The sequence below is a fragment of the Seriola aureovittata genome, chromosome 21 (assembly GCF_021018895.1).
Source record: "Seriola aureovittata isolate HTS-2021-v1 ecotype China chromosome 21, ASM2101889v1, whole genome shotgun sequence".
NCBI classification, from domain to species: domain Eukaryota; kingdom Metazoa; phylum Chordata; class Actinopteri; order Carangiformes; family Carangidae; genus Seriola; species Seriola aureovittata.
The window spans coordinates 5,600,638-5,626,337 of NC_079384.1; the positions used below are offsets into that span (position 1 = coordinate 5,600,638).

The window sequence follows — 25,700 nt, forward strand, 5'->3', positions numbered from 1 at the left end:
CTTTCTTACCTTTCTTTCTTTCTTTTTCTTTCTTTCTTTCTTTCTCTCTTTCATAGAGGAATGAATGTGATCTATAAGAGTGACAGCTCCATCTAGAGGTCAGTCTAGGAAACATCAGTTCCTCTACGAGTCTTCCTCACAAGAAAACACTGGTGAAAGAAACATTAAGATCCTGCACTTAAGTCAAAGTAGCTCAAAGTCAAAGTCCTGCAGTGAAAGATTGTTTTACTAGTAAAACACACTTAAAATATCGAAGGTAGCGTTGTAGTAAGTGGAATTTGCTACTGTTTTACATACTATTAGTTTGTAGTTGTCTTTTATGTTCAACAGTGCATCATGTTTTAAATATGAAAATGTCAAGTAAATACATCAAAATTTAATCTTTAATCTTACACCACTTCAGTAAATGTACTTACAGTCTGCCACTACAAATAAATCATAACAGACAAGATAAAAATCTATCAAACTATAATTTATTGTTTGTTCATTTATATGAGCATGAATATAAAGGACTGTTACAATGGAGGATGAATCAAATTTTTTGACTCAGATGTGAGTTTTTCAAAGTAAAATGCAAATCCACAAAGGTACAGATGTATTATTTTGCATTTTTGCTCAGGTGAAAAGTCTCAGGAGCTGAAATGCCTCTGGTTCTTACAGTAGGTTAACAATTTATTTGCTACTACATAATTTCAAAATAAACATACAAAAGAGATACCAAAAGTGTAGACTGACTAGAAATGTGGACGTCTTCAGTGCATAGCTAATATGGTTATATTTACCTTTGGGAGTAAGTAAATGATACAGGCAGCATAGTGTACAGTGAAGTGAAAAAGATAGCAGCAATAACTGATGAGTGCCTGTTTAATTATAACTTTTTAACTGTTGTTGCAAAACCCAATTTTTGCTACAATGACATGCATGAACTCGTACATTTTATTGTTTCGTCGTGGAGTTAATTTGTATTTGAACATGAGGTATTCAAGGAATATGAAAACAGTTTTGCAGAGGGATATTTGCAGAGGTGTAGTGTGGTCCCTGTGTCAGAGGCCGGTCAAAGATTCTTCAGCGGACAGGACGTCCCTCTCGGGCCTTTGTCCCGTCCACGTCACGCGCTGAGCCGACCTGTTCACACGTCCTCGACCGAGCAGCAGTTACAGAGAGCTCAGACCTCGCTCTTTACTGTTTGTCTTTGCCTGCGATAGAGACACGTGTGTGAAGTGAAGTCAGAAAAATACTGATTATCAATCACAAAAAAAACTGCACAAACAGATTATTACGTAGCGAAGCAGCAGAACACGGGAGTAATGGCTAGTGGAAAAACACAAATGTGTAAGTGAAGCACAAATGTCACACACATGGAATAAATTACTAAATTACAAATTATTATTATTGTGAGTCATTAAATTATTATTATTCTTAGAAAAACATGTGATCTGCTTGTAATATCCTACAGTGCAAACGTGGGGGGGAAAAACATTTTTACCTCTGTTTTCAATGCAAATCAACTTTTTCTGGTGCAGCTATCCACTTTGTTCTCTCTCTCCTTTCATGATTAAACAGTCCAACACTTAAAATTATATATATACAAAGTAGTTAAAATCAGCTCCAACTTGACTCTGTTATATTTAGCCCTGTAGACGGATATTGTATTTTTGGATTTAGCTGCAGAACTTCTAAGGCCTCTTTGTTGCGGCAAGCCCAGATCACTGGAGGTGACTGGCATTTCATTTGTGCCTGGTGCAGGAAGGAGTGTAAACAAACACACCCTCAAAACCCTCATAATCTCTCTTGAGAAACAGTGTCCTACTTATTGGACACAATCTCAGATCTCGCTGTGGACAGTTCTCATTATTTTCTACATTTGGCTGAATATAGTTTCCAATTAAAATCGTTGACAGTGAGGCTCGTGGATTGTTCTGAGTTACCCAGAGCATTGTTTCTGCAGAGGCAGGTTTTATGATTTGGTGGCACTGAGCCTGTTCAGCCTGCAGGCCTGGGATTTCAAAATGAAACTGCTATGAAATCCAGACTGGCGCCCTCATATCTGTGCTCCTCTCACCTTTGACGGGGACAAACTTGAGCGAGTGGCTGAATATTCAAAAACGTGAGACTCCCTCCTCTGGACCGTCATTCACGAACTCGTGGCCCAGCCCGTTGCCACACTTGCCACACAGCACCTGGGTACACACACAACCACAACACAATAACCCCACCTGTCGTAGCTCCTGTGGGTCATAAACTTGAAATACTTACACCAGTTATGAAAGTATTGATTTCAGATCGTAAATTATGGTTCAGCAGTAAAAAACAAAGATGGTACAGTCAGTGGTAAATTTATGAGATTAGCGTGTGTGACCTTGTAGGCAGTGAGAGTCTCCATCATCTTGGTGACACTGTCCTCTCTGATGGTGTCGGTGAAAGCCGGCCAGGGAGACGAGTGGGCGAACTTGGACCGACTGGAGAACAGGGGATGGTTACACTTGGAGCACACATACATACCTGCAGGGGACATTTACTATTAAAGATTGTTGCTTTGGTTCATTTCCTATCTGAAATTAATTATTATTATTATTTAAAATAATATAAATAATTTGTTTTGACTCCCTTAAAGGCCCTGCAGTAAATCTGACGGGTCACATGATTTAAGGGATGAAGAATCAAATAAAAGTTTGTTTTTTTCCACTTATTTGTCTTTTCTTTTTATTAATATTATATTATTTATAACCTCTTCAAATCTGACAACTTGTGTCAACATCAAGACCATAACATGTAATAAAGGCTCCCCAGTTGCTTTATTTTGAAGGGCCAAAAAAACCCTCAGTTTTCACTGAAATCATTAACAACAGATTTCTTAATTAATGTATCGATCTGAGAAATATGAAATATTATGAAATAAAAAATAAAAGCAAACTCTTTATCAATTGCTTATATCTCCAAATTCTGTCACACCACATGTCCTTCCTCTGCACCCGTCACTGAGATATTACACAGAATTTAGACTATTGTGTATTATCAAGATATTCATATCTAAAAAGACGATTTAAACTAAACGTACATTAAACTGAGTGGCAGCCCTGAAATAAAAATAAAAAGGTTATTTTATCCTCCATAATCCAGACTAAACGGAGATTACATCACAACGCTGCTGACTGAATAACCGTCACCGTTTGCTCACCTGGTTTGAAATGATCCTTGTAGATCTCACCGCCTAAGAACTGACAGAAAGACATACTGTGGTTTCTCTGCAGACCAGATAAAGGCAGAATAAATGTTAATCTGTCTCGGTCTTTCCTCCGGCAGGGATGGCAGGTGACCGGGGCAGGAGCAGCGGCTGTTTTTCCCCTCCTCTCGTGCGAGTTGATCCTGGCCGCAGATTTAACCGGAGCTCCGCCCCCTGCAGGTATCTGCTTTAACACTAGATGGCGGTGTCCGACAACAAGCGCACAGGTGGACATACAGACAGAAACGGTACTGGAAGTCAGAGCATCAGTATTTATATTGTCATCATGCAATAGAACAGAAGGGAGCAGCATTGTATCGTGTTTATTTATGAGGCTCTGCTGCAAAAACTGCCAAGTTACCTCTGCTCTCTGGTTACAAGTGAATGCAACGCTTGACTTTAGCTCTACCTCTTGTTGCCACGCTGTTTCAAATACAATGCTGCAACAAATGTGAAGTTACATTCTCCTATTTCACTGAAACATTTTAAAAGGTTTTACTTTTGTATTTACAATCATTTTAATGATCATAGAATTGAGATCCTGATCTCTATGAGACTACCAGTTTAAATAAAGGATTTACTATCAATAATAATAATAATAATGAAAATGATATTGATAATAAATTAAGTGAGTACTGGAGTTGGCCCTACACCTGCAGGTGTGTATGTCAGTGTCCCAGCACTTGTTCTGTTATTCATGAGCACTTCCAAATTTTGTCTTTAGCATCAACAATATCAGTTTCATTTTAGACTGAAGAGGCTAAAATATAAAACCAAAACTATCATGAGATCTCATTGAAAAAAAATACTGAAAGTCAATTCTATTTCACGGTCTGTGTGTGTTTTTTTCTTTTCGTAACAACCAGGACTTCAAAGCTGCTACAGCGAAGCATTATTAGGACTATTTTGTAAAAATGTAACCTAACGAGCCAGCCGATCTGAGGAATTGCAGATGACTGTCACTGTCGCATATAAACACCTACAGCGATCGTGTGATCTGATCTGTGATGTGCACTGCTACTGCAACAACCTGATTATTTACTTGTCAAACGATATCGAATATTAGTCTGAAGACTCAGACAAGAACTGGCACACTTTTTTTTTTTTACAGTACAGTTCTCTTGATAACATTAAAATCGATATAATTGTTCAATCTCATCATGTAACACACAAGTAAACTGAACTGTGGTTATTCCTTCAAAGATTATTGGAAGAGAGAAAATAAGTATAAATCATACCACAGTTATTTCCAACACGTGCACTGTGAGGAGAAAGTTGATGAATGATAACACAGACACACTTGCCAGATAGTGTGAATTTCTTTCAGTATGCAGGTGTCATCTCAGACAAATAATGTCAGTATTATCAGTGCGATTCAAGAATCAAGAGCATCACCATCCAAAACACCTTAACAAAACGCTTTATTCTGTAAATGAAACACGGAATTTCATGTTAAAAATAAATATGCTTTTCTCTGTAGAAGCTGTGAGTCCAGAAATGATATTTCTGTCCATCATAGGTCTTAATCCTTCATTCGTACTTGCAGTAGTGCTTGAGTGCCTCTGGCAGCTCCAGCCAGTCAATGGCCATCCTGTGGACGATGTGCTTCTGAATGGTCTTCCTACACAACGTCTGCAAGGACGAGACTGGAGCAACAGAAAAAGAGAGAATAAAAAGACTGTGGATTAGTAGAAGAAAGGTAATAAAGCGAAATAATGAAAAAAAAATATGCATGGATGGATCAATGAACGAGCATAGGCCCTTGAGTCAGAGTCTCTGCATGCTAAAATGTCTTGCCGGAAAGTCGATCATATGACCACAAGAGACACAAAATGACTACAAAGAGACACAACAAACTACAGAGACTCAAAATGACTGCGAAGAGACAAAACATGACTACAAAGAGACACAAGATGTCCACAAAGAGACATAAAACAAAGACATAGCAATGTAAAACAAATACAAAGAGACTGAAAACTACCACGAAGACATGCAAAACTACTTCAAAGAGACACAAAACAACTACAGACGTCATCACCTGTGTGTTTTCGTGCGAGTTCTGATTCACCTGCAAAATGTTACTGAGAGAGACACGAAACAGCTCGTCATTTGTGGTGGTTTTTTTGTGTCTCTTTCAGTAACAGACAGAGTGTCGTGTCTGTGCCCAGGGGCCAATCGTCTCATAATCCATCCATAGTTAAAGGAATCACTGTGACACTCACATCCATACTCCACCTGGACAATGCGGACACATTTAGTAGCGGCAAAGACGTCCACCACTGCGTAGATAGGCTGGATGGTGGGGATCCCCTTCGCAGAAGCTCCCATATCCTCACCGTTGATGACAATATGCATATCAGCCAGGTTTCTGCCTTTAGGCACATACATTACTCCTATCCTGCTGCGTCGGGCTGTTGGAGGTAGAGCGTTCGTCTTGTACAAGTCGTCCAAAATGTGGCTGAAGCGTCCAGGCCGGCTCCGACCGACCAGCTTGTCTCTGGGGATCCGAACATTCTCAATGTACAAGTGAGAGTCTGTAAAGAAAGTCTTCATGTTGTTGCGTCCTTCGCCTCCATTTCCCTCACCTCCATCTGCATCTTCAACCTCCCCCCTGCCGAGCCTCCGACCCCCAGCCAGTCCTCCCTCTTCGGCCTCTTGGACCTCCTCTATGACCTTGTTGTGGTTGCGAGTGATGGCGAAGACCCAGCTGTCTCCCTGGTCTGTCAGGTCTGGGATGGAGTATTCAGGTACCACCTCTAAGCTCATGGGATCCGTGGCGGTCAGGCCCACACGGAGGTGGCCGCACCAGCCCAGCTCCTTCTCCTCAATCTCTATGAGGAAAATCTCTCCAGGCTGCAGAGGGTTTTTGCTGAAGCACACCCCATTGGCGAAGCTCTCCACCCGGGTGGCCTGGGTTCCTGAGAGGTCCAGTCTGACGTTGGTACCATGAATAGGGTGGAATTCCATAAATTGGTCAGGAATGGCCTCCATTTTTATTTGTCCACGCGTTTAAACAGTCACTCTAGTGCAGAGAACAGAAACGACAGTGAACAAGAAATTCCCACTTGGTTTAGATTTTGTGAAAAAGAAGCACAACAAAGACGGTTAGACTTACAAAAACACTTTCCAATCGGACGGTCTCGCAGTGGTTTCTGACTTAGCGGCCGACACGTGGTCATTGTAGAGACACAACAACTCACACAAACACGACAAGAGCCCCGGCTCTGCCTATCTGTCGGCCACTCAGGGAAAGCTTCTAGTAGAGGGCTATTTTTGAACAGCTGCATATGTCAACAGATGGGAAGGTATCTGTGTGTGTTGAGGGGTGGGGGGTTGGCCATGCACATGCCAACAGTCACTCACACACACCAGATATGCACAGAGATTGGGTTAGGGTTAGTGGGAGGAACAAACCCCCCCCCCCCGGGTCCTGGCACTCATATAATCCCACAAACCCATGTACTGAAGTAATAGCTGCATAATTATCATAATGCCATATGCCAGGAAGATATGTTAAACAGCAGGGCCTTCATAGCTGTACTCTAAATATAGTCCATGCAATACAGTCGGGATTTCATTCTTATGTAAAGCAGCAATTGAAGGAATATATCAGCATTTATATGTGTCTCTAGAGATTTATTGTGATAATGGAATTATAGTATAATAATGTAAAAAAGAATTATATTTAAAAAGAGAAAGTCTTACATTAAAGGCTCCTGCATACTGTGTTAGTTAGTTCATATTTATATTGGATCATGTTATTATTATATATAAATTAGAAGCTAATTGATACATAGCACAGTTAGTTACATATAATTTGAAGTAATTTATTATGTGTACATGAGAAGTAATTTGCAGGCTGGTGGGAAGAGATCATTGATCAAGAGTAGGGGGGGTAAGGTAACAACAAACTCTTTCCTTTTCACATCAAATGTTAAGGTCATGACTAATAAAATGCACGCTCAGTGACTTTAATGCACTCAGGAGTTTGCTGCTACAGCCTAACTTGGTCTGGTACGACCACGACCTTATGATGGCTCGTCTTAGCTAATGTTAGCAAACTAAATATTGCAGTATAACTGACATTATTAAGTCACTAGCGTTAGCATGCTTGTCATATGTTTATGTTTTAGCATTGCCACTTGTTCCAAAATTTGATAGATTAATAAACTTCAAATGATTGTTTGTTTGTTTGTTTTTTGCTTTTAGTTTTTTGTGGTACTTTATATGAACTTAAGGAGCTGCTTCTCTCACAGGAGTAATTACTGATACTGCCTGAGCAATAGTTTCTTTTTTCCTGTTCAGTGGTTTTCAACCTGGGATTTAGGAATCTCTGAGTGATCAAAAAATAATATGATCAGAAGCTCTAGATAAAAAAAAAAAAAAAAAAGAAAGCTATGAAGTGTCTTGTGCAGGCTCGTGGGGTTTTATGAAATGAAATAACATTTTTGTAAGAGCAGCCTTCCCTTTTTCTGAAGTTTAACATCTTAGTTTGTAACCAAATACTCCTCCCTGGTCCTGCAGTCTGATGTGAGGCAGGCTGCCAGCTGAGGTCTGCTTCAGCCTCCTCAGTGTCCATTCTCACAATGCAGGTGTGAGGACGGGAGCGCTGAGAGAGAGAGGGGAGGGGGAGGGGGTAAAGGATGGATGTTGCACAACCTCCAGGGGTCTGCATCCAGCTGCAACATCCTCTTGACCAGATGTACGAACAGATGCTGTTCTCTCTGGCGTCCACAGTTTATCTCCCATCACCTGCTCAAGGTCATCAAGACACTTGAGTCTGATGTATCTCCTATCCTTGAACGTAGATCCCATGTCGCACACAAACTCCTCTGGTCCGTCTGTGGAAATAAAAAATCTGCTCCGTTTCCCACCGTCCAGCACATACTCTGGCCCTGAGTTTTTACAGTGAAGCTCAACACGTCATAGTCCATCTGCCCAGGACAGAGCAAACAGCTACCAGGCCCACAGATGACATAATGGCCTCATTAAAAGGAATATATAGCAGCACCTCTGGTGCCCTGTACCAGGTGGTCTGCACACAGACACCAGGAACCACTGCAGGCACAGGCCAAAGTCGATGGGTTTGACTTTGAGAGGATGCTGCTGGTCGTCCACAACCATATGATTCTGGATCTGATTCCCACTGATGTAACTATAATCATTCTCAGCTGTTGTCATGGGAAGACCCAGGTTGTTTCTGCTCTCCATGTAAACACAGGCTTAGGTTTAGATGGTACGGCTGTCTTGCCAGTCACAGAATTTCAGTGTGATTCTTGTCGACCTTGATGGGCCTCGCTTTGTCTCTTTTGATGTTGGGACATCTGGTTACAAAAAGCTCTCTGGGGACGACCTCCAGCTTGTGGCACCTGCCAAGTTTGCTCCCTTTAAAAAACTAGAGGCCGTCTGTAAAACCAATATTTAACTCCTTTTGGCTCTGTGTGTTTGTCACCAACTTTCAGGCTTCAGGTAGTGTACAGTATATATAATAATACATACAATATAATGACACAAAACCTACAGATAATGAAATAAGAGAGGGTGCTAGAGTAATTAAACTCTGTATATACTGTATGAACAGTCCTGTGGTCCTGAGTAAGTGCTGTCACTCATGCATCCAGCCAACCGTGCTCTTCAGGAACACCTCCTCCAGTCAGTGATGGATGGGGGTAATTGTCTCTCATCCCAGCTGAAGCCTGCACAATACTCTGCCCCGTTCCTCATATTGTCATTTCTAGGGCTTCCAGTGTGTTTTATGTAGGCCAAGATGGAGGGAAGGAAATAGAGAGGAAATTCATTCTTTTACCCTCCTTCATTCTTTGTTTATTGTCATGAAAACATTTCAAGCTCCATCTCCTTGCCTGTGGACAAATTCATGAATGAAATATGAAACAGAAATATTTCTGCTACCTTCAGCTCCTGACCAGTGCTGGTTAGTTGCAGGCATCATCAGAACGGAAAATAATACTACTTAACGCTCAGGCTGAACTTTAGCTGTCACCCTGTTTTGTACAATTAGACAACGTTTACACTCCGCATGCATATTTGTGTGGGAGAGTTTGTGTGTGCATCTGTTGGGGCTGCAGGACTCTTAATCTGGATTATCATGCAAGCGCGGCCATGCTTTTCATAATCAGTTTGGTGAGCTGTGATTCTCGGCAGCGCATGACACATCTGGATGCAGGCAGTCGGTTAAAGGGAGGTGTGTGTGACTGCGTGAGAGAGAGAGAGGGGGAGAGAGAGAGAGCTTTGAGACTACTCGCTCCGTGGTCTTTGAGCGCACAAATGGAGAGGGAACCAGCAGAACACAACAGCAACCAGCGGGTTTAGTCACATTTCCATTCACAAAATTATTTTTTCAGGTAAGTAAACACCTCATCTCCATCTCTGTTGCTGTGCATGCTTTTTCTGTCTCTGTTTGCAAATCATTAGCAGTGCTGCAGTGTAATTCTAATCAAAAGAATGACCACTTTAACTTCTACTGTCATATGTGTATGTCACACTTGTTTTGTGAATGTGAGTCGTGAAGTGAAGGTGTGTAGTTACATACTGTTATCACCGCACAAGTTAGGGCCGTACTGTGTGCATTTGTATTTTATAATGGGACCTCACTGGTTTGGGATTTGGTCACATATTTTATATATATATATATATATATATATATATATATATATATATTTGTGTGTGTGTGTGTATGTATGTATTTGTGTGTGTGTGTGTGTGTGTATATATATATATATATGTGTATTATTTTCCAGACCTGAAAGATGACATAATGAAGTTGTTTGTTTTATTCAACCACCAGTTCTAAACTCATTTAATCTTCCCATCTCATAGAAGAAGAAAAAAACAGCAAATACTCACATTTGAGAAGCTGCAAACTGCAAGTGTTTAACATTTTTACTTGAAATTGACTGAAACAATTCATCAACAAAGCAGGGAATTTATTGTATATATTTATTCTGTATAACTACATATCTATAGATATATAGATATATATACTCTCTACACCATCATTGTCCCTCAATAATACAATAAATGCATAATTAAATTAATGTTTTAACAGTGAGATGGACGTATTTTGTATCGTATTTATTATGGTGATAGACTGTGATGCTACATATCACAGCCCACACACCTAATAATTACTTTTTAATTGCATTAAACAGGTGAACAGGGAACTGCTTTATATCACAGCTCACATATCCTGTAACCATCTTATTATTATTATTCCTGTGTACTTTGTTATTACTTCACTTCACAGGTGTTCTCATGGGAAACACCTGCTTTGGATTCTCTGCTCATTTATTCAGATTCCTTCCTTTAATTCGTCACTCATACGTAAATGACCTCAAACATAAGAATGAGAGCACTGATAGTAAGAGGGCTCTGAGGGATTGTGGTGTTACTAATAACTGCAATCAACACTGGGTCAGGGAGATGAGCCAGCTTGGAAACACACCCCACCGAATGTTGGTTTAGCCCGTAATCCCGCTGTGTGATTTGTCAGATTTCACAGTAAAACCCTGCATTAATGTTAATCTGTGATTGTTACTGTTCGTGTCTGATCAGAGGCTGGCACACAAACACACAAACAGACCAACTCCCAAACACACACACACACACACACACACACTTGGGTCACAGACACGATGTCGATGACGATACTTTCACTGACTGAGAATGTCACACACTCGGAGCAGACGTGTGCTGTGTTTCATGCAACAGTCGTCACATGATCACTCCGTATGTCACACGCAGCTTCATGAGGTAATTAACAGCTCTCGTATGTTTGTTTTACAGGAGCCTGAAAGCAGCGGTTTACCCTGCACATAGAAGCTCAACAAGGTGACTAGTTCTTGGACTCTTAAAAATCATTCAGATACTGATCAGAACATTATATTATAATGTATATTTACCACTTTTTACAATACTGTTAAACCCAAAACCCAAAGGACAGAGTCAGGGGAGTCAGCAGAGATCACACACACACACACACACACACACACACACACACACACACACACACTGAGGAAAATCCTGAAGCTAACATTTCTGCCAAAGTACAATACAATATGAAAAAGCATCAGTAATTCCCACATTATTCAAACACGGTGACGATCATTCATTTATCACTTAGAAACGTCTCGACAACAATGTGACGGATTGCCATGGAATTGAAGGATGATCCCTCATGACCTCTAAATTATCAGTCATCCAAAAAGGAATGGCACAAAATTTTTGTACGGACATTTACGGTTCCCAGGGCTGGAAACCAACTGAGGTTCCCTCTAATGTTCCCGACTAACTCACCCAACTATTGGATGCTTTGCCATGAAATTTGGCACAAACATTCCCGTGTCTCTCTGGTTGAACTGTAATACCTTTGCTGAGCTAAATTTTCTTCTAGTGCCAACATCAGGCCAAATACTGACATTCCCATCAGCCTCAGCTGTACTTGTGTGTTTAGCACTAATAAGACAATGTTAGCATGCTAGCACGGTAAACTAAGATACGCAGAGCCACAGAAGTGCTAGCTGACCGCTGTGATGAGGGAATCTATTATAAATGCAGTTGCAATGAGGTGATGAAAAAAGCTTGACCTGAAGCTGCAGTGATTAGATGTAAGAACATTTGGATAACACAGCAGCATCTGGACTCCATATTGAGCAGTTTGGCAATAAGGCAACACTGACCTGTCCCGTTAGTGTTCCACAATTAGCTTGGACAAAACCTCGTTAGCCTAACAGCAGTTTAGCCTTTGTAATGTGTGTGTGTGTGTGAGTGCGTGGCGTGCGCGTTTCCTGGCACCTCCAGCAGCTTCATGGTCCCTCTTCCCACCCTGGAGAAAAAGCGACGAGGAAGGTCTAATTCCGCCTGGCTGCATGTGTGTGTCTGTGGGGTTTATCTCCCCACCGTCCATTTTGAGTGAGAGCAGATTAGTCAGAATCCACCAGCTGCTGTGGAATTGGTTGAAATCGTGCCACACAGCGCTGTAATACAGTTACGTAAATCTGACCAGTCAGAGGTAGGGGTTTAACGTGCATAAAGAGCAGTGCACTTGACCCAGAGAGACAGTGAGTAAAAAAAAGGTCTGTGCTGTTTCTCAGCTTGTGTCCGTCGACGCTCGTTCCTTCCACAAAATGACAGCTGATAACACAAGCTGCTTCTCTCTCTCTCTCTCTCTCTCTCTCGCTCTCTCTCTTCTGCGTTTTGCTAATATCATTTTGACAAGTCCGTAGGTGGTGGCTGTATAATGTGTTGTGTGGAAGCATCCGAGGCTGCTGACACATAAATGCCACACTGGGGGTGGAGGGGTGGGGTGGGGGGTGACAGAGAGCATCTTTGAACTCCCTTCACTGTTCATCTCAGCGTTACATAAGGAACTCTTTAAGCAGCTCGAGAAGACATCAGAGGGAGGGTTATGACTCCGGGTTTTTTTTTTTTACGTCTGACAGTCGCCTCCTCGGGGGATGAGACTGGAAGAAAGTGTAGTTCTTTCCTTAGGGACACGACTTGCTGAATATTATTATTCCACCCCCTTCACTCCTGTGGTTTTTGTTTTTTTGTTTTTTTGGATTTGTTTGGAGATTACAGTTTTGACAAAACCAAAAATATACTCTTCCCGTTTAATGCTGAAAGGCTGCATCTTTTAAATTATGCTTTTTCATTTCATGTTCATGTGCTCATAAAGTCCCTCCATATAAAATAAATGAATCCTACATAGACATCCAATCAGACCCCTAAAGACATTAGATCCAAGCCTGAGCTGCCCTAGTTTGTACAACATTTGTGGGAGAAAGTCTGTCTTGTCTATTTTTTGCATGCCTCTAAAAGTCATTCAGTATGTGGAGCGACAGCTATGGGAGAGGTGCTTACTTGGCTCTGATTCGGGCTCACTAGTCTTCAGATTAATGTAGAGTCCCACAACTCTTCCGAGCTAAACTACATGACATTCACACATTAATGCGTAGTTGGCACCGGTAAGCAGTTTCTGTGAAAATGAAACACGAGCATAGAAAAGATGCCCTTCCTCTCTCCTCGCACGGCTCATTCCCTCACTGCTTGTATTTGTTCTGCCTCCGAGGCTTAATAATGTAGCTGACAGTGTTCATTATTTATTCCCATTCAGTGACTTGTAGGTGCCTCGACTGTGCGATGTGAAGTGAAGAGATGGCAGAGAGTGGAAAAAGTGGGGAAGGGAGCAGTGAGGATAAAGAAAGAGGAGGTGGGAGAACTCAACAGGAGCCCCACAAACTCTCCCCCGTTGGTGCAGCCTCCTTTGGAGCCAAAAGGCATCTCCCCCGAGGGATTGTGATCCAGTTGACTGGGACAGAGGGAGAATGGGACAGTCTGGATGACAGTGAGCTCATCTTCTCCCTGGATCACGATGAGGACTACCCATCCATATCTCTCTCTAAGGAGAGGCAGCTCTCTGTTGAGGATGACAGAGGGTTGCAGTCTCAAGCTTTCCATGTCCCTCTCTCCCCCTCTTCGCCAGGCTCTCTGGGGAACTGCTCCGCCACCGGCCCCAGTTTCCTCTCCCCGGGCCCATCCTCGCCCACCCACCGGCCTCTTGCAAACCTGGTCAAGTCTCTCTCCACGGAGCTGGAGCTGAAAGAAGGCTCCACCCTCAGACCCAAGCCCCTTCTCAGCCTCGTGAAGTCGATCTCCACGGAGGTCTCCCGCTCCGAGCCCGAGGTGTCGCAGTCCAAATCTGACTCCCGCCTCAACCTCCACCTGTGGAAGCAGCTAACCCGCAGCAACGGGGACTCTCGCACTGCGCCCCCTTCTCCTAGCTCACTCTCCCCTAGCGCAGAGGGTCTGAAAGGGGGCTTCTTCAAAATGGAGCTGGAGGACACCAAGAGGAAGCTCTCGGAGGCCGTGCACGAACCTCTGAGCAGCATGTTCAGTAAGATCATGAGAGAGGAGAGCGCGGGCAGCCCCAAACACCAGTGTAAGACCCAGGGCGCTCACCAGGCCAGCTCCAGAGGTTTGGGGCGGGAAAGCAGCACAGACACGGCTCTTTCGGAGTCTCCCGTGAGGAACGTTAGAAAAGCAGACGCTGATGTGCCTGTGTTTGACTGGCCTTCTGTCAGACATCTTGGGAGAATTCACCGCAGCTCCTGTCCCGTGCATCAAAACAGACAACATAACGAGGAGCTGGAAATATGTACAGATGGTGATATGATGCAAGTATTAGCCATCGAGACACACAGGCAGGCGAGGAGACCGCCTGCTGGGTCTCCAATCCCTGTAGCACCCTTAGCTCAGACTTCCCCTCTTCCTCAGCCCCCTCACCCTCTGCCACGCATGAGTTTGTTCTGTGTGGCAGTGCTGTCTTACAGCTACTTCATCCTACCTCTTAGTCCATACTTCTCTGGCCTGGCTCTGGGACTAGCACTGGGCTTCTTGCTGGGATTGCTGCTCATTAGGATGGGTTCCTCCAGGTCTCGTCGTCCGGCTCCTGCCGACAGAGCAGCGCAGACCCTGCTGGGGGAGGTGATTTTGACAGGTGGCACTCTCAACACTGAGCCCGACATCCTCAAGGTAAATGGATGAGTCATTAAGGAGGAAAATTGTCACATTGTTTTCACCATATTTGCAGCTGCCTCTGTCTCACTCCAACACTCACACATTTCTCAACATGTCCACAAATAACATCTGAGAAAAAATCACTTACAGTCGTCAGAGGAATCATCAGACTTTATTTCTTGTCACTTGTCTCTTAAAGGAATAGTTGAGCATTTTGGGAAACAAATCGTCTGATGGCAGATTGTTTTTTTTTACACTTTGTCTTTTGTAATAATTGAACACACAAGATATAATGTGTTAATTAGTATCTTTAGAAATCTGGCATTCATACCTTTGGACAGAGCCAGGCTAGGTTAACTACGCTAACTGAGAACTGGCTGAAGCTTAATATTCAACAGACATAAGTGGTATCAAGCGAATGAGTGTATTTTTTTAATTCTTTTAAATTTAACACAAATCTTCCAGAAAAAGACCAAAGAAAGCGAATGAATGCTCATTTCAGTCGGTGCTGCTAATTTTCTATTAAACCATGATGCAAATATGTTTATATTTAATATTTATTATTATGAAATGTATTTGTTTCATCTATTTATTTTTAGAAAGGTTTCCGTCTCATCCCTCCACACTGACCTGATTTTTATCAGCCACAATATTCTGTCTCTTCAGTGGAGCAGAAGCTTCAGCGGACACACAGTCATATGCTTCATGGATGTCAAGCTTTCGCTGAGTCCATTTCTTTTGCATTTTGCAGCATTTTGTTTTTATCAGTACATCAACTTTTCTACCTTTTGACTTGAACTTATGACTTTCAGGTGGATGGAAAAGCTCTTGTCGTTTCAGTTCGTTGTTGCACAGTTATATGGTCACTATGTAATGGTCAGTGTTGGATTGTGACAGTAGGAACTTCACTATACAGACACGTTATCATCCAATTTTGCTCCGATCCAGTGAAGTGGCACCCGGAGGCATACAAGAACTCCTTTAGAAATTGCCTTTTGAGTGAAAAAGGATCAAACAAACAGAAATTTAATTCTTTCTGACTGTGCCCATAATAGCGTAGCTGCAGGCTACACTGACCTGCGTCTGTTACAAGTGCAAAAATCCATCGGAAAACCTACTCAGTGAAAGTGACTGATTTCTGAATGCACTTTTAAAAAGCACGTTTAAAAGCTACACCAATTACAGTAACAAGAGTACTTGTAATTAGTTTTCAGCCGTGCTAATTTGCTCTAAGCTAGAACAGTGTCAAGTCGGCAGAGTCACTCAAGCAACTCTGCTGACTGGTTCCTTCACAGATTAAAGCTTCTGAGGGTGGCATGCAACTACATAAAGGTGCCCAGAATGCAATTAAAACTTTCAATAATAAAAAGTGCTGGAGCTGCAGTGGTAATTACTGTTCTCCTCCTGGTTGAGCTTGACACGGGGCAACCAGAGAGGACAGCTACCACCCAGACACTGTCTGTTCCAGAGGCAATTAGTGGGAGATACTGGCAGGAGGAAGCTGTAATTTGTCAGCAATCGAGGCAGCCGGGGGTTGGAGGGTGGCGGTGATGGTCGGAATAAGAGCGGTTTACTGTCTCAGTGTTGAACAAATTCCCTTGTTTGGTCATTAGCGGTTTGGTTTCAAGTCTGTGGGCTGTTAAGATGCGGCGGTCAGAGCTGCAGAGGTTGCGAGGTGTTCTCGGAGGTCGTCTGGTAATCAGATGACAGAATGAGAACAGTCACGGTGTGTGATTGCGGGCACACTTCAGAGATGAGGGCACACAGGTTGTACATTAAGAGGGAGCATCGAGCGTCAAGGATTGTTTGACAGCATTAAGCTCACAGCCGTGTATTTCAGACTGAACAAAGTTTTATTCTAAATTTCTTCAAAAATGAAGGATTATCTGGCCCCAAACCCTGTGTCTGATACTAGGTCATCTTTAGGTTACTAGGATTATTCCCTATTTGTAAATAGCATTCATGAAAACATCCAAGTCGTAATTATGAGTAAAACTGTTATAATTGTTATTTTTCTGAAAGCTCCAATAAATTCAACTTTGCACTTACAGAATGTTTTATACTGTTGCTCATAATTTGTTGAGATGGGACAACCATCTCTACGGCCTGTGATTGGTTTGTTGACAGCGGCCAAAAGTCTGGAAAGACGAGTTGCTTGGGAAGCAGAATCCAGGTCGTTCATCCATGTCCCTTCAACGAAACACATTTTTGTTATACTCATACACATATTCTCCAGCACTGACATTATAATACTGACTGCTCCTCTGACACCTAAACTGTCAATGTTAAAATTCAATTATGATGAAATACACAGAGGTGAATTCACCATTTGATAGTTTGGATCAGCCTCCTTGGATCTGTCACTGAAATAACACACAATCACAATCACATTTGCTCTGTACTTCACTTACAGGCTGATCAAGTGTTTATCACTCACTTGAAACTGTGTGCAGTGTTTATATAAATCAACACTCGCCTTCTGTCTTTCCAGGGGTGGATGAATGAGATACACGAGTACGACCCAGAAACCTACCATCCAGCTCTGACTCACTCCGTGTTTGCCACCCTGGAGGGTTCCTGTCTCCGTCTGGACTCCCCACGCACCAACATCAGCCGCAGGGCCACGTACGACGAAAGAGTCCAGGAGGCCACCTTCGTCAAGTCACGCTGCTTTCAGCTGGCGAAGAGCAAGGTACAGCTGCCACTAATTTCGTAAAGGAAATATTCACCCTGTATCTGAAGCTATTTTATTTTTTTAATGGAATATACTAAGGAAAATAAAACTTAACTTACTGACTTTGTGTCATCCAAGGGCAAGTACAATGCTAAAGCTTATTTGAAATAAAGTTTAACTGGAAAGAAACTGTTTAATCTACTTCTGATATTGATTAAACTCCTTAGCATTAATTAATAATTCATAAATGGGATATGTGACAGCATTGCCCATTTAACAGTCGTCTTTCACCTTGCCACAACAAAGGTCTGTCACTGCTCCCCAAAGGTATTCCTGCTGCCATCTGTGCTGGCGCAGAAGAGGGTGTGGAACCCGAAGTATCCCATCTGCATCCAACTGGCTGGGGGAGGAAACTCCCAGGAGGATGAGGGAGGAAGATCGGAGGAGAGTCGGGGAGAGGAGCCAGGAGGAGTTGAACCGACAAGTCAAAAACAAAGTTCCTGTAAACCCGTCCATGACCTTCCCACCACTCTTTACCTCTTCGGCCGCACAGGACGAGAGAAAGAAGAGTGGTTTCGTCATTTCCTGTTTGCCTCCATAGATGCAGAGAGGGAAAACGAGAGGGACAGACAGAGGCCTGGCAGATGTGTGTCCAGATCGGGTATGAAAAACGTTAATAATGCATTAGAGAATAGAAGCCTTCTAGATAAGGCATCTATACAAATGCTTTATGTGTGTGGATTATGGATTACATGCTCCAATTCTTTACATTTCAAAGCCAATCCCTTTCGAGGGAACACACAGATCTCACAGTTCTTTGGTGACCTGACAGGGCAATGGCATCAAGAAAAAAATCTAGAGACAGTATTTTTGAAGAGAAGTACAGAGTGTGAAGAGTACATATAATCTGTCATTTGATCGTCACACTTCCTTTTCCCATTGCTACACTCTTGTTTAATGCATTAGTTGAGGGTACTATTAAAAACCGCTGCTCTGCTGCACTCATGGGAAAGCATGGTGAGGTGTGAAGGACAAGAGGCTGTAATTTAGTGATTTAAATAGTTGACAGTTACATGAGAAGATTTCTACGACTCTCACGTTAACTTTTGAGCTAAATTCTCCATCCTATTATTTTATCAGTTTAGCATGAAGACTGGAAATAGGGCGGGAAACCGCAGAGCCTAAAAATCGATTCAAAATCTGAGACTCTTCACGGCCCGCTGCAACCTGTAAGGCGAGGGTCATGTGACCAACAGGGGTCACCTAAGGCGTAGGATGGCGATTTTTCCGTGGCCCTGCCAGCATGTCTGCGGGTGTAGTCACAGAAAGTAAACTGTGACGAGGCGCATAACACAGCTCCGTACAGCAAAAGGAAAAACACAGTGTAGCACAAATTGTGATTCAATCATTGCAAAAGATTTTTGAAAGTAAAATTATGATTATGACGAGTCTATTCCTTCCAAAATATGACATTATATCCACTGTGATTATGAATTCAAACAGTCATTCATTAATCGTTACCATTTCTACATTAAAATTCTGTAACAGCAGAATTTTCCGTCAAATTCTTAAATATATGGGTCAGTTATAGATAATGAAGAGGACACAGCACGATGCTGTTGTAATAAAAAAGACAACAGACCCCATTTCTAATAGGAACGTCCTCCTGAAATGTCTCCATTAAAACGTCACACGCTCACAGAAGTAGTAGTAGTGGTCAGCCAGCAGTAAACATGCCCACTAGCTTACTAGCGGTAGTGCTAGCTAGGCTACTCCCTGTAAAACCATGACTTATTTTTACAATTTGTTTTTTAAATGGATTTTACAAATGAGATGTCATTTTTTAATTACTCAGCTTTGTAGGTGCAGATTTGAACATTTACTCTTTGAAGGCGCTACGCTAGCTAATTCCCTCTCTTTCCGGTCTTTATGCTAACCTAGCTACCGCTGGTTATTGTAGCAAAAATATTTAGCATCCAGGACTTTATACATAAGGCTTCTTGTTTAGCTCTCAGGAAGAAAGTGAATAAAGCACAAGCTTATCGTTTTCTCACGGCAACTGGAAAAATTGCTTTGCACCTTCCTGCGTCTTTCTTACTTTTTTCTGTGAATGATTGTCGTAACCAAAAGCCACTGATTTCCAAAGCACCGAGAATAAAGAGAAAAACATTCTCCAGGTGATCCAGCACCAGCACAGAGCGTTTGTGCCTCAGGTAACATCCCAAGCAGCAGAGGCTCCAGCAGAGTGGGCAGCAGTGATGAGGATGCCCCCTGCACACCCCCAATCCCCTGCGTCCCTGCAGCCCACGTCAGCCAGACCTCCAGTAGCACCAGGGGCCTTTCACTGCTAGATTACCCTAGCTACATGGCTCGTCTCCTGGCCGCAGAGGAGATGTCCCCCCTCTCCAGCCCTGGAGCCAGCAGCACGGAGACAAGCCCAACCCTTAAAGGAAACGTAAGTCATGCTTGCTGGTCAAATCATTAAATAAACAATAACATTAGTCATCTACAGCGTGTTGTAACGGCATCACGTTTCTGATTTAATATTCTCTGTAAAATATTCTACTTTCCAAAGTGGTTCCAAAGTTTCTTGTCCTTGCTCAGTCCTGACTCATGTGTGTGTTTCTGCAGTGTACCTGCGATCTAGCAGAGTACCCCGGGAAGAGCCAGACTGCGTGGGCTAACGCTCTAATTGGTCGAATCTTCTGGGACTTCCTGCGAGAGAGGCACTGGGCCGACGCAGTTTCCCACAAGATCCAGAAGAAGCTCAGCAAAATCAGAGTGCGAGCTGTTTCATTTAAAGTGAAAGTCTATACTGTGAAAGTCACAGGAAATGTCAAGTATAAATATGTTTTAAACTGTGATGTGGAATATTTCTTACAGTTGCCTTACTTTATGAACGAGCTCACTCTGACTGAGTTGGATATGGGCAGCTCTATGCCACATATTACCGCTACCTCCAGACCAGAGGTTAACCACAGAGGTGAGTATAATACACAAACACACACACACACACACACACAGGAACAGCAGGAGATGAGTGAGAAGATGACCTGTTGCTCATGTGATTACAGCTGAGTACTGCAGAACATCAGATCAGACGTTGTTATCCTGTTGTAATCTCACTGAGCAGAGGAGTCATTACGCCATGGCCTTCAACATTTAGAGCATTTTGGCTTGGGTGTGTGTGTGCGCGTGTGTGTGTGTGTGTGTGTATGTCTGAGTGTGTATGTGTTTTAAAATCTGCCAGTCTGGCAGGCAACACTCCTAATGACGGGTGGAGTTTAAGTGTGTCAGTCTCTGTTTCTCCCGCCCACTTTGTCGTTACACAACTGCCAGTCAGCAAGTGATCCTGCTTTCAGCTTCTCCGTGTTTCTCCTGCTCGGTCCACATGTGTCAGTCTCCAGAGGGGGATTTATGATCTGTCGTAATTTATTATGAATTTAATTTCAAGGCTTGATAATCACAGTAAAAGCTGTTTAATCTGCCTACTAAACTCTGTGTGTGTGTGTGTGTGTGTCCAGATTAGGCTGTGTGCATGAGCTTTGTCATAATTTGGGTGGTGTGGCGTTGACCTCTGAGTGCTGCCCCCTACAGGCCTGTGGTTGGAGCTGCAGCTGGTCTACACCGGTGCCCTGCAGATGACCCTGCAGACCAAATTCAACTTGTCCAAGCTGGGCAAAGAGAGCGGCCAGGACCCAGACTGTATGACTGAAACTGGTAGCCCACGGTTAGCACCTCACACACACACACACACACACACACACACACACACACACACACACAACCACAATTATCAACAATTATCAACATTTATATATTTCGTAACAGTTTTAATGAACAATTGAAGCATTTTTTTTTTTTTGGTTTAACTTTCCCCAAATCTCCTTTAATGCCTGAAAATAATGTAACTATTGTTATTTATAGTAGTGGTGTCTTTCACTGGTAGGAGTGAGCACTGTTTTCTTTTACAATGTATTTATTTTTATATTTATATGTACTGTGATGTTTTACAAAATAACCAGATGAGATTCTGTGTTTGCAGCTGCGGTATTTTTTATGTCCTGCAACATTTACTTCAATGGCTTTAATAGACTCAGATGTATTAAAGTGGGATTCCAGTGATTTAATATTTCTGTGCTTTAAAGCTATAGGATTTTATGGAAGTTTTTTTAAATGGTGCTAAGCAAGGTTGTCCTTTAAAAACAGCTGGAGCCTACAATCCCCATAATGCAAGTCAAAGCAAGTCTTTAGCTCATGATTTCATCAGAGATATTTTCTGTTTAGAAAGAAACTCCCTCAGACATTACAGCTGTTTTTACCGGCCGAGTTTTACTCCTCGCTGCCCTTTATGTGTAAAACCTGTGGAGCGCCTTCTCAGTGTTTCTGTTGTCTGGTATATTTCATTGTGCTATGAGTGACAGCAGAAATACCAATAAACCTTATGTTTTCATTCTTATCATAGCACACACTGACAACAGACACACACACCTGCACATCCCTCTTTCTATCCTCTGATCCTCCGCGTCTCTGATCTACAGAGCAGAGCCTCACATTATGTTTATGAGCGTAGAGCTGCCTGTCATAGATCCATGTTGGGAGGGATTAAAGTCCAGGCAAAGCTGCGGTGCATCTCCAGCTTTACATGGAGATAAAAAAAACATGCATTCGTGATACGTTTGCGAAATGTGCTTCTTTTTTTTTTCGTGCCAAATGATTGAAACTTCAGCATCAGGATGCAAATGAAACAGTAAAACTGAAGCCTGTGTATCCTCCCAGCTGCAGGCCCATCCTCACTGTGTTGGCGGACAGTGATGAAGAGTCCTCCAGCGCTGGTTCATCTGATGAGGAGGAGCCGCTTCTCTCCGAGCCTCAGGGGCCGGTGGGGGAGAAGGGACCCACACCTATAGCTGAAGGGTAGAGTACTATCACACACAAATGCTGCTTATATGTGTCTGTATGTGTGTTTTGTCATTCATCACCGAAAGAAGATGATGTAAGTAGGTCACATTTATTAAAGAATATTACAGATGCATTAACTGCATAAGCAAGCAAGTAACTTTCCTCATCATCAGTGTTACTTCTACCCTTCTGTGTTGTGAATACTCACTTTGTTTTTGAAGCAGAAAATAAACTGGGCTGACATCACACTCCAGATGGCTGTCGCTGTCATTTACATTTCAGCGTCGCATCTCAAATTTTGACTTTCGCATCTGAATACCAAATCTACGGACAAATGCAGGATCATACTAACACTCTCCTCTCCTCTCCTCTCCCCTCCTCTCCTCTTACAGGACAGGGGGAGGCAGGACTGGGAGGAAGATTTTGAGATTTGTGGACAAAATCGCTAAATCCAAGTATTTCCAGAAGGCGACAGAGAACGAGTTCATTAAGAAGAAGTTTGAGGAGATGTCCAACACGCCCCTGCTGCTCACTGTGGAGGTTCAGGAGCTGTCAGGGACTCTGGTCATCAACATCCCGCCACCCCCTACTGACAGGATATGGTAAGAACATAGAAACAAAAAAAAACTGCATGGTATGAAAATGTTGAGGCAGAAACTCATTTAGAGTCGGTGCTTAAACCAAGACAAGGAAATGAAGACATGCTTTTACATGAATACGTTTTTAACCTTGAATTTTATTGCACCAGGTAAATACACAAACAGAGGGGATTATCTTTTCTGCAAATAGAACTTAAGTAATAAACTGAAGCAAAACAAACACCGAAGTGTTTTCACTGTCCATGACAAATGCCATTAAACTGTTATCTGAGGGAATGTAGAAAATAAAGGGTTCAAAGAACAAGCCAATAAAAATTTGTAAAACAGAAAAATACTGAAAGAGGAGAAAAATATAGAAAAAAGAACTTGTCACTTCTTAAATAAAGGAAGTAAATAGATAAATTCATTCATTCATTAATTAGTAAATAAAAATGTGTTGCTAGTTTAGCGGCTCGGGATATAGACATTGAGGTTTTTAGCCTCTACTTTATACTGCATGTTATAAATGCACTGAAACTGTGGTGTGACTCACTTCTCACGCCTCACCTTGGCCGATTCCAATCACAACACATTTGAGATACATTTGATCATAAAACTGTGGTTGATCTCCTCTGTAGGTACAGTTTCTGTGTGCCCCCCAAGCTGGATCTGCGTGTCCGGCCCAAACTGGGGGAGAGGGAGGTGACTTTCTGCCATGTAACTGAGTGGATTGAGAGGAAACTGCAGGACGAGTTCCAGGTAAAAAGAACAAAAACAAACCCACAACGTTTTCTCTCAATCATGTCTCACAAGTCTCACAATCATGTTTTTTTTCTTTTCTCCTCTCCAGAAAGTGTTTGTTCTGCCAAACATGGATGACATCTACTTACCCCTGATGCACTCTGGGGTGGAAAACCCTCAAGCCTCCCAGCATCAGTCCCCTCAGTCCCCTCAGTCCCAGAGCTCCTCCACAAACTCTATCGAGAAGATCCCACCTGAGATCTCCGGGCCAGAGTCGGACTAGCCGCCGATCAAAGGAGAGCTGAGGCTGCAAAATGGTTTTATTACATTATATATTCATAGTGAGAAAAGGAGAAGAAGCAGAAGGAGAATCTCGAAACAGAACATCTCCCACGCAGACTTAAAAACCCTTATGTCTGAGCCAGGAGTTTCTAAAGGTCGGACATGTTGCGCTGTAGGTTTAGCTGGGGATGGTATAGTCATTTAATCATGACAAACTAATACAAGTGATTCCTTTTGCAAATGTTTACATGTGAATGAACCCTGTGGGATTATATATATATATATATATATATATATATATATATATATATATACATATACATAAATATATATATATATATTTATTTATTTATTTGCTGCTTTGATGTTTACAACTTGATATCACTTTGGATATGAGATGATGGACATTATTAAATAAAAGTTTGAAAAACACTTGTCACTTCTATTCTCCCAGATGACAGACACGAGGCAGCGCAGAGAAAACATGTCTTCACTTTTCATTTAAAAAACCTGCAAAGATAAAAACTTTAGTGAATCTTTTAGGAGAATTTCACGTCTTGAAAGAAAATATGACTCATTTACCTCCAGATACAAATCTGTGAAATTCAGATGTAAGAACGGGGGATAAATTTAGCAAGTGCTTGAGCTTGAAACTGAAAAGCCCCTAAAAGAGAATATTAAATAAGGTTTAGGCTGGATTAGTTTAAGCATGGGATAAAACATGGGAGCAAACTCATAGGCACAAATGTTATATTGAGTTTCTATATATGAAATATATGTACAGAGAAAATAAAAATGTGCAAAAAGTATATGTGAAACCTATAAGGGATTGGAACAGTTTCACATCTATAATACAGGGACATAAAGCTCATGTATTATCCCACATTTCTGTATGAGTAACAGCAAATAATAGTCATGAATGCTAATTAATTAAAGAAGACACAAGTAAATCACTGACACAAAAGACAGGATGGGAAACAAAGACTACAGGAGTGTGTTCCTGATGTAACAGCATTGGTTCATTAGACAAACACATATTAGAGTGATACAAATTCCTTGTCACAATTAAAGTAATTTAAAGTAGATACCGGGAAGTAATTACATACAAGCAACACAGTGATTGGATGGACGACTTCCAACAGAGCCATATCCACATGTTTCAGTTCCCGGCAGCTCAGCACGCTCCCTTAAACATTGTAAATAAAAAATTCAGTTGTACCATAACCAAATTATAATTAGATATAATGTCCAATTACATCCAACAATGAAATGTTCACATTCATTTCATACAGAGGCTCTGGTCTGGGCATGCCACAGTGACTCATCAGGGAAATGCAAAGTGCTCTTGAAGTTGAAATGGTTTCTTATACACAAGGAAGCTTATTATAGAGAGACTTATTGGATTTTTAAATTTCATGCTTTGTTGACTCCAGGTCTTAATGAGAAAATAGATTTCAGACCTGTCCTGTAAACTGGCTTACCCCCTCTCATTACAGTTGTGTTGGTATTATTTTATTGCTAACTTTTTATTGAACATAATCATGAAACCTGTCTGCGTTTTATTCCCTTGTTGGGATTTTTGTGGGACATTTTACTCTGATATGCCCTAGCATAATAAAAGTGAGTTTGTGCGGTCATGCCTCTTCAAGATCTATAAAATGAGGTTTACGTAACTTAAAGTTCACTGACTGGACACCACGTGCAGTCTACTGGTGAGGGTTAGAGTACAGCACCTGTGCAGGAACAGGAAGACCTTCTAACCCAC

At 42.1% G+C, this 25,700-nt stretch overlaps 3 protein-coding genes across 3 annotated transcripts; 1 reads left to right on the plus strand and 2 right to left on the minus strand.

Annotated features, from left to right (window-relative positions):
• Positions 1-456: 456 nt before the first annotated feature.
• msrb1b (methionine sulfoxide reductase B1b) lies at positions 457-3,591 on the minus strand. The gene is made up of 4 exons (XM_056366204.1): positions 3,179-3,591; positions 2,360-2,502; positions 2,063-2,180; positions 457-1,196 (listed from the first exon to the last, which is right to left on the minus strand). The coding sequence occupies exons 1-4, from the start codon at positions 3,534-3,536 to the stop codon at positions 1,180-1,182; spliced, it is 636 nt and encodes a 211-aa protein (XP_056222179.1). The 5' UTR covers positions 3,537-3,591; the 3' UTR covers positions 457-1,179.
• A 1,036-nt stretch (positions 3,592-4,627) lies between these two features.
• On the minus strand, positions 4,628-6,487 carry neurl2 (neuralized E3 ubiquitin protein ligase 2). Its single transcript, XM_056366203.1, has 3 exons — positions 6,339-6,487; positions 5,446-6,245; positions 4,628-4,869 (listed from the first exon to the last, which is right to left on the minus strand). The coding sequence occupies exons 2-3, from the start codon at positions 6,212-6,214 to the stop codon at positions 4,754-4,756; spliced, it is 885 nt and encodes a 294-aa protein (XP_056222178.1). The 5' UTR covers positions 6,215-6,245; positions 6,339-6,487; the 3' UTR covers positions 4,628-4,753.
• Positions 6,488-6,657: 170 nt separating this feature from the next.
• On the plus strand, positions 6,658-24,350 carry tex2l (testis expressed 2, like). The gene is made up of 13 exons (XM_056366201.1): positions 6,658-9,585; positions 11,027-11,071; positions 13,356-14,773; positions 17,250-17,450; positions 17,760-18,093; positions 19,610-19,887; positions 20,064-20,213; positions 20,316-20,415; positions 21,030-21,162; positions 22,212-22,349; positions 22,727-22,936; positions 23,551-23,671; positions 23,763-24,350. The coding sequence occupies exons 3-13, from the start codon at positions 13,397-13,399 to the stop codon at positions 23,934-23,936; spliced, it is 3,216 nt and encodes a 1,071-aa protein (XP_056222176.1). The 5' UTR covers positions 6,658-9,585; positions 11,027-11,071; positions 13,356-13,396; the 3' UTR covers positions 23,937-24,350.
• The last annotated feature ends 1,350 nt before the right edge of the window (positions 24,351-25,700 follow it).

Bases quoted from the DNA above. Each gene is read 5' to 3' on its own strand.
- neurl2 (XM_056366203.1), bottom strand. From the start codon at position 6,214: ATGGAGGCCATTCCTGACCAATTTATGGAATTCCACCCTATTCATGGT. The intron at 4,870-5,445 runs GTGAGTGTCACA...CTGTTGCTCCAG, and splicing joins TGTCCAGGTGGAGTATGGAT to TCTCGTCCTTGCAGACGTTG.
- tex2l (XM_056366201.1), top strand. From the start codon at position 13,397: ATGGCAGAGAGTGGAAAAAGTGGGGAAGGGAGCAGTGAGGATAAAGAA. The intron at 20,416-21,029 runs GTGAGTATAATA...TGCCCCCTACAG, and splicing joins ACCAGAGGTTAACCACAGAG to GCCTGTGGTTGGAGCTGCAG. The intron at 22,937-23,550 runs GTAAGAACATAG...TCTCCTCTGTAG, and splicing joins CCCCCTACTGACAGGATATG to GTACAGTTTCTGTGTGCCCC.